The 9,417-nt window shown below is 38.2% G+C and overlaps 1 protein-coding gene across 1 annotated transcript in view; it reads right to left on the reverse strand.

The window, feature by feature from the left end:
• FCHO2 (FCH domain only 2) overlaps positions 1-779 on the reverse strand; it is a gene marked incomplete at its 3' end in the record, with an annotated part of 69,981 nt that extends 69,202 nt beyond the window's left edge. The window contains exon 1 of the mRNA XM_009070432.1: positions 694-779. Coding sequence (XP_009068680.1) covers positions 694-746 — 53 coding nt within the window. The remainder of the gene's footprint in view (positions 1-693) is intronic.
• Between the last annotated feature and the right edge of the window lie 8,638 nt (positions 780-9,417).

The raw sequence follows: 9,417 nt of genomic DNA on the forward strand, positions 1-9,417 counted from the left end.
CTTCAAAATGTTCTTTATGTGTTATCTAGTGTCAGTAACTGAATTAGGACTAAATTCTGGAGCCGGCGTACACGTAATTTTTTATCAGAAGGAAAATTCTTATGCTCAGTGAAGCAGCAGCAGTTTTCTTTCACAAAGAACTAAAACCAGCATTAGGCCATCTGTTTCAGAAACTGCGTTTGCATTCAGTCCTGTCCCCTCGTTTCCATAGAGAGGAACCTGTGTTGTTTTCTGCATGTTGTTTCCTTGTCCCTGTGTAACACTCCCTTTTCTGTAATGACCCTAGTGTCTCAGCATCTTAATCTGAAAGTATAATTTTTAAAGATTGTAACAGTAGTTGCTAATAGCCTAATTCTAAGTCACAAACTCTGTAAGACTGATTATCACTTTTCTTCCAAACAAGATGAAAAACTGTGATTAATTTAAATAAACTGCTGGACACCTAATGTGACACTTGGAGCATTTTTACTCTTGCTTTTAAATGAAACCTGAAAAATTAGAAGCTTGTTATAAACTGATACTTCAGAGTCCCTATTAGGTTCTAAGTTAATTGAATAAACCCAGATATTCATGCAGTATAGAAACAAGATTTCAAAATGTTCATATTTTACATATTTTGCATATTACTCTTAAATACAGTGATAAATGTTAAAAACTACAAACACTGTATTAAAGAGCTGGATGAATACTTACCTTTCCCTTATAAAGTCTGCCAAGTCTTTTGTCGACAAGTGTCCATGTTTCATGTTGTGATAGAGGACATCAAAGCCATTGTTCCTTTCTCCCTAGAGATAAACAGAAAGTAGAATTATGAAACACAACATGCTGAACCTATGCATTTTAATAACTGCTCACATTTCATGAAGTGAATGATTTTTAGTACTTCAGCTTTTTACCAATTGCTGTTTGTTCCTATTAATACCAAATATGTAAACCAAGTAAGGCATTACTCACCATTAACACTGAAACAGTGCCCTAGACACTGATTATTTAACTCAGCCAGATTATCACCCCTGGCACTATGGTGAACCTCCTCTTGACAGGACAAAGCATTAATAGAAACGAAAGGTGAGGCAAGGCACAGCATAATAACACTGCTACTACAAATGTTTTCCTGTCAATCTATTTCCCTTCTCACATCCAAAAGCTTCAGATCCATAATGCTGCTCCTGCAAAAGATGCAGGTGCATGCTCTCAGGAAGACTGCATGCATGTTCAGAGCGTAAGGAAAAGAAGAATAGGATGGGATAGGATGGAATAGACTATTTCAGCTGGAAGGGATCTATGACAATCATCTAGCCCAGCTGCCTGATCACTCTGGGGCTGACCAGAATTCATGTGTTTAAGGGCATTGTCCAAATGCCCCTTAAACATCAACAGGCTCAGGACATTGACCACCCTCTCTAGGAATTCTCTTTGACCACCCTCTCAGTGTAAAGAAATGCTTCATAGTGTCCAGACTGAACCTTCCCTGGCACAGTTTTGAAACATTCCTATGTGCCCTATCCCTGGATGCCAGGGAGAGGAAATAAGCACCTCTCTTCCCACTCACCCTCCTCAGGAAGCTGTAGAGAGCAAAGAGCAAAGAAAGGGGTGCCTCAGCCTCCTTTTCTTTAAACCAGACAAGCCCAGAATCTTTACTGTCTCCTCACAGGACATGCCTTCCAGCCCTCTCACCAGCATTGCTGCCCTACTCTGGATACATTCAAGTACTTTCATGTCCTTTGTAAAATCCTGGACTTTGCACAATGACAGCTCTATATTGGCAGTGAAGGAGTCTGAGAATTTGGTCAGATACCCCTCCCAATATTTTTGTACTTCCAGTTCTGCAAAAATTTGTTTGTGCAGCCACAAGGCAAACCTTACCAGGGAAATTGTACAGCTGAAAAATAAAGCTGGCAAATACAAACACGGAGCAGTGATCCAGATCACTACAAGGACACAAACAATCTGCACTACTCAGCAGAAGAGGTGGGAACAAGGAGGAGAAGGCATGCAGGGATCTGCCAGCTTAAATAAGCAGAAGCAGTCATGGGTGGATGGAAGAACTTCACAGCAGCCTTGGTATTAAGTCCACTACCGTGAAGTTGCAACTTGCCTTAAAGGACACCATGCACAGACACATAAATTTACAAATAACAGATAATTGAAGGGAATTTGATTCAGATTACTAGCCAGGATTATTTATTTCTCCCAAGCATCAGGGAAAACAAAACCAAACAAAGCGAAAAAAATCGCAGTTCCTAAGGTTGCATTAAGTTGTAACCTGAAAAAGTGCATCAAAATGCAGATCAGTTTGGCGTAAGTGCCATTACAGACTGTAAAAAGTACAAGCAGAACTAAACTGAACATATGAATACACAGCAAACTCTAAAAGGCCTATCTTTAGAGCAAGGCTTTTACAACTTGAAATATAAAAGAAGGATAACAACACCAATTAGTAGAAAATGTAATTTATTTTTAAGTGTTGTCTGATTCTTTCAAGTACCAGTCTAAATGGTTTCCCTCCCCTTTCACTCCTATCTAATCATTTTCCCTTGTAGTTTGAAGTGCACAGGAGCTTTGAATGCTGGTGCTTATAATAACTTATTAACTTTATGTAGTTACTCAATATAAACCCTGAATGCCACTGCATTACAAAACACCAGAATAATTAGAACTAAGACCTAAACAATATTTTCAATTAGAACTCAAAATATAATTCTTATTTAAGTACTCCAAAGTTGTCACTGTACCTAAATTTAGACATAAATGTTTGCAAATCAGTGTTAGGCATTTCTTCAAAAAAAACCCCAAAACCCCCCAACTAATAAAATTCTCCTTCATGGAATGTTCTTTGCTTTAAGGTGTTTCATCCAGCTAAAGCAACACATTGATCAAAATGCACTGAACACAGGCTGTTTCTGAACTTCCCATGATGGGAGGTTTAATGGGGCCTCTTCTACACTGGTGCTCCATAAATTTCCTGCCACTTCAGAAATGCAGGAAGGGTACATGGCTATGACCCAGCCTCCGGCTGCAGCCTTCCTGATAAGCCATCAGAAATGTAACTATGCAAATCTTCAGAAAATGGAATGAGCCAGAACAACCAATTGCCATCATCGTCTTGTTCCCTAACTGTAACTGAAGGGTTCTGCTAAGGAAGGTATTTTTTCATTTCAAATAGGTTTTCTAATTGGTCCTACTCTTGTCCTTGACTTCACATTGAATGTCAGAAAGCGTGACAGAGAAACAGAATGGATACATTCCTGAATTAAAATAAGTCCCCTGAAAGCTACATCTCTTATTTATTACCAGTAGTTATCAGAGGCTAAGAGCCTATGTAGAAAATATATTAAAGGCTCCCAGATTTGAGCTGAGGGCCTAGGTAGTTTAAGCCTGGCTCAACTAAGAGACATGTCTTCACTTGTAAATATAATGTCGAGTATAACCTATCTTACCAATATCAGGCTCTACCTAAAAGCACAAACATTTAGACTTCAAAACTGCTTACATGATCAATAGTTCTGAGTCATGACAATTATCTGCTTCTACTCATGTTGGGAGACATATGTGTATATAAACCAAGTTAAGTATGCTATCTCAGTGCAGAGAGCAGACTTCTTTCTGCTTTAGTAAAACTATACAACCTACCCACAACTTCTCCATTCACTAGTTATGTTCATGGAGAGCAGAAATCAGAGTTAAGACTGTATTTAGGACAAAGAGACAGAAGTATGAGGTGGCAAAGAGGAAAAGTTGTTCAATTCACAAAAAGCCAAATATGTATCCCCTTACATGCACATGTGCTATCAACACTGTGTGTGTTTTGGCTGGTTTTCCTCAACACTGCCCCACCCCTCACATATTGTATAGAAGTCTGTACATGTGAATTGTATGTTGACACATTCTTCTTCATTGGGTGTTTCTACCTGCTCCTTCCTATTGTAGTAGCTGTGCTTAGTAAAAGAACAGCACCAGCCTACTTAAAAATGAATTGATGCAGCACAAGTAGAGGGAACTGATGAAATCCCCCACTCCCATTTAGAAGCAACTACCACCCACTGCTATGACAGATAGACAGACAGTGAAGTCAGACGCAGATTCTTCTTCTAGAAGTTGCATCTTGGAGAAAGAGGATCCTGTGTTGTCACACATAACTCAGGCTTTACATAGCAGACTGCCAGATCAGTTTGAGAGACCATTCTAAATGTCATTTTGCTGGTAAGCCATCATCTGATGAGGATGATCCCATCATTACTCAATAGAAAACAACAGTAAAACTGCGTATGAGAATGTAAAATGGAAGTTATCCCCTCTCCCTACAGACTCCATTTAATTACTTTAGAGTTCAGGAGTAGTTTTCTCCTTCTTCCTTTGAGCTAAAGAAACTCTCTCCAGAAGCTGATGTTCTTGTTGAGGTTTCCTATTATACACTGCCATTTAATAGAGCTCTTTTGTGTCTGTAACATAGATGTCCCCTGACAGCAAGCTGTAAGAGGAAACAAGACTTCAAATGCAAGTAAACATTTCACTTAAACAACCCTACAATGAAGCATTACTGACCAACTTGGCATACAACATAAATTAAAGCCACGGAAAGTGAGGGCAGACAGTCCTTCCATTTCCCTTCATCAAGAACTAGCTGCACCGATTTTCTCATGGAAATGAAAGTAGCCCTGTCAGCAAATGTGAAGTCAGAAATCAGCATTTCCATGGCTTGTGCATAACAGGAAACAGATTACAGGAACTCTGTTTTACTGAGCTACTTAAAATACTTGGAAAAGAATTTTAAGAATAAGTTTGTTTGTTGCAATAAATATTACTTGAAATTTTAAACTTACATTTAGTAAAGTAGCCAGAAATTTCTGGCCCATCTGCAGTAGCATTAATTTTCTATGTTCCCCATTAAATGGAGCGCAAGCTCTGCCTCTTTCGGATTAACTGTTCAACATTAATGTCTACTAGTGTAAAACTTTTATACTCTATTATAGCACTGTCTATTTTCCCAGTAGAAACACATGTTACTCCATTATTAAGGTGACTAAAATTCCCCTGACTGGTCAGATACTAAGTGCATGGGTATGTAAACTCATTTCAGATGCTCTGGAAACACTGTTGTTATTTTCTAGTTACTCCCTGTTGCAGGTTTTTGTAGTGTTACTCACTGTTCCAGCTTCAAATAAGTAACGTTTCATTGTTTCTGCCTAGAGAATGATTTAATTTACTGCACGCCGTATACATGAAAATACCTACGTGATTAATACTATGGTGTTACATTTTCGAAAGCTAAATATCAGTAAATTTCAGTTTCTGGGTGTCTGAAAGAAAACTGAAAGCACTGAAACATGGAAAAAATAGCCATCACCTGGTGCTTACATAGGCAACATTTCTTCTTCAGTTCTGAAGGTTTTGAGGAGTTTGAACACAAAAGCAACCTGAAATTTTGATTTCCTTCTTCCAGCTTCAACATATTAAATAAGGATCAGCTCCAGAGAAGCTCTACGCATATGAGGAAGGACAGGTATTTTCTTCAGTGTCTAGATAACTGGAACCATTTTTTTTTTTAACAAACAGCTGGCAACCTGCCGACTCAGGCTAGATGCACACACACAGAGGGAGGAGACTAAGCAAATATTACACAACAGCTTTTCCTTCTTCCAGCTTCAACATATTAAATAAGGATCAGCTCCAGAGAAGCTCTACGCATATGAGGAAGGACAGGTATTTTCTTCAGTGTCTAGATAACTGGAACCATTTTTTTTTTTAACAAACAGCTGGCAACCTGCCGACTCAGGCTAGATGCACACACACAGAGGGAGGAGACTAAGCAAATATTACACAACAGCTCTCCTGAAACAGACCATCCAGTTCTATGCCAAGCAGAAGAGTAGAACTGCGTAAACATATGAATGGAACTCCAGATGTCAGCGTGACAAGTCTCTGTCACTTGTATAACTACATAGGTTTGAAACAATACACCTTGCTCTTGCCAGAGCAAACCTCTTCACAAAGCTAAGGTTATTAAACCTGGATACTGCTAGGCCTGACACATTACAAAAACTCTTGAAAAAAAGTAAAAAAATCCTCCACACACCGATTGTCAAACGCTACAAGTACCACAACCAATTAAAAATAAGTTTGTCAAAGCCAATTCAATCATAGATTTTTATATCCCAGAACCTCCAGAGTTACCAAAGACTGAATAACATAGAAAACAGGTTCAGCAATACATAGAACTTCCAGCAGTTTAATCAAGTTCATTTTAAGCAAACACTGCCTGGTTTGGAAGGGGCTTATTTTTGTTGACTTGCTAATAGTAATTCTGTTAAACTATGTCAAAAGCATCACTTGCACCTTTAAATAGAATTTTAAAGTTTAAGCAATGTTTCCTCTTAAGAAAACAGTAAGTTGATGACAACACTTTCTCTTCTACTGTACCAGCATGAGTGACAAAATGTAGCTATGTTTAATGGAATTAGCTTATGAAAGTGCTACCTTTCAATTACAGCATTGTTTTGATGCAGCACAAACATAGCAGCAAGCACACAAAGTTTAATGACAACATCCTAATTAGGAGCTGGGAATGTTTGGCCATGTCACTTGAATGCCTAAAATTCAGTCATAAGAACCAAAGCCATTTATAGCCTGTACTACTAGTTCAGAACTTTTGATACCCAAAAATATCCTCCTGACTTTGAAAACTGTTGCTCTAGAGTGCTGTGCTCCATTAGGAGACCCCTACATTTTCCAAGTGAGAGCAAAATATTTCCAGTGATTGAACAGGTTCTTCAGCTTCACACATCCTGAAAACAGTCTTATTTATCTCTCAATGACCTCGTACAAGCAGTCAAGAGATGCCAGGCCCACAAAACAACCATTTTTCTGAATGTGCAACTAATCAAACACTTCTAAAAGCGGTGCAAGGTGAACAAAACAAAGAACGTAAGATCTGTTTTGTTTACCTGAGCACTTTTAGGAAGTTCTTAAAAGACAACATATTAAATAGTATGTAATAAATTTATATATTCACATACATGTCACCCTCCTTTTCTGAAGAAATCAGTTAAGTCCCTCAAGTTTCTGATGTCTTTTCCTATCAGTTACAGCAAATCAGAAAATCAAGAGATATCATCATGCAGCTCAACATCCAGACTTCAATTTTCAGTGCAAAATATCAGGTGCCAATTGATGACAGCATGTATGTCAAATAATTAAGTATCAATTATGTCTTGGATTCCTTTTCAATCTCAGTGCTTTAAAAAGCATAATTATCCTATTCCATACGTGACAAAAAGATTTTGTCTCATGTTACCTAGAAGGCCAAGGCAAAAGCAAGAGACAGAAGACAATTCTTCTGAGCTCTACACAATACCACCTTCCTTTCTGCTCACGAATTTTTCTTCATTACTTTTAATCATTATGCATTTAGTTCATTTTGACATCAATCTTCTAATTTCCATCTTAACTTTCTCACCACGATCAAAGCCTACGTAGATTGTGTCCCAAGTCTTCCAAAGCACCACAGTAGCAATTCTGAACAACTACCTATTCTGAACAAGTACCAGAAATGATTCAAAATGCACAAACCTGTAGTTTCTTGCCTAGTCCTGTGGATACGTAGAACTCAATACTTTCAGACTTTAAAAATTCATCACTACCTTAATCATAAGAGATATTTACCCACAACAGTAAAGAGGGAGCATTTCCTGTTCCTTTTTGGTTTACTTCTACACAAAATTAAACCCTGTCCATGGTATTACAAAAGTGTCTTAGCTAAGATCCTGTCTAATGTCTCCTTTGCCACTGCAAGACAAAGAGGAACAATGTTCTTGTTGTTCTACATTGTGTCATTTTTGGAGGTAGGAGAAAAACCTGCACTAATAAAAGAAACTCACTGATGACCCACACTAGGAGTTTTGCTAACAAAGCTATAAGGCAGAGACTGTAGAATAGGAGAGAATGAGAATTTTGGATAGGTGTCTACTACCTTGTATTTCCTGGTAGCATTTGTGAAGACACAGACAGGGAAGCAGAATGTAAGGGAATGGCCCACTGCCTCCACTGACTTAACACAATTACTGACATACTAACAAAACAAAACACAACTGATCAGACAAACAGTTAAATGAACATACCATAGTGTTTCATGCAGTTTAACAGAAAAGTATTCAATTTCAATTGTGAGAGCCAAATAAGCAACTTGAATACTAGGAGACAATGACTTCTCCAATGAAAACCTAATTTTTCATATCAATTTTAATCTTATTTTTATGAAAGATAAAACTGCCCCATATATTAGTTTAATATTGATCTCCCATGCTGAGGCTTCAAATTAAGTACATTTGTATAACAAAAGCGCAAATCTTGGTTCATTAAATTTCAATACTACGCTGAAAGCAAAACTTCCAACATTATCAAAATTAAGTCACAGGCAAACTAAAGTCAAAACTACACATAGTGCTGCAAACAAACCATGATCATGGCTTGAGCTATGCCTTACATTCAAGAACAGTACGTTAGAACTGTGAAATTAGTTTTCCCTGAACTTTAGGGATACCTGTTGCACACACTGAAAAAAAAAAGATACATCTAAAAGATATTTCATCTCTTTCTTTTGTTTCGGTCTCAACAAATAATGTTTCCCCTGTTAAATTAGTTGGTAGTGAGACACAGTTTAACATGTTTAACTTTTGCATTGTGACCTGCTCTGAAACTTTTAGCTTGCTCGTAGTCATGGGGCTGTTTACTGAGTTGATACTTGTCTACATAGAATCATAGTATCATACAATCATAGATGCTGTGTAGAGAAGTATCAGAGAATCCTGGAATTATAGAGGCTATGTAGAGAAGTATCAGAGACTCTTGGAATTATAGAGGCTATGTAGAGAAGTATCAGAGACTCTTGGAATTATAGAGGCTATGTAGAGAAGTATCAGAGACTCTTGGAATTATAGAGGCTATGTAGAGAAGTATCAGAGACTCTTGGAATTATAGAGGCTATGTAGAGAAGTATCAGAGACTCTTGGAATTATAGAGGCTATGTAGAGAAGTATCAGAGACTCTTGGAATTATAGAGGCTATGTAGAGAAGTATCACAGACCCTTAGAATCATAGGTATTACGTAGAGAAGTATCACAGACCAGACCCTTAGTAGATACCATGTAGAGAAGTATCACAGACTCGTTGACTCAGATACTATGTAGAGAGATACCAACTCAGTAAACAGCCCGATGACCCCGAGGGCGCTAAAAGCTTCAGAGCAGGTCACAACGCCAACAACTCGCTACTTCACACGAGACTCAACATCCATCCCAATCCCCAATTTAACTTTTATATCCGTACATATCCACCCGCTTAAAACCACACGTATGTGCGCAGCGACGACTTATAAAACGCCGTGTCCGGGCAGGCTGCGGCGCCCGTTGTTTCCCCCCG

Source organism: Acanthisitta chloris, unplaced genomic scaffold (assembly GCF_000695815.1).
Source record: "Acanthisitta chloris isolate BGI_N310 unplaced genomic scaffold, ASM69581v1 scaffold3502, whole genome shotgun sequence".
Lineage (NCBI taxonomy): Eukaryota > Metazoa > Chordata > Aves > Passeriformes > Acanthisittidae > Acanthisitta > Acanthisitta chloris.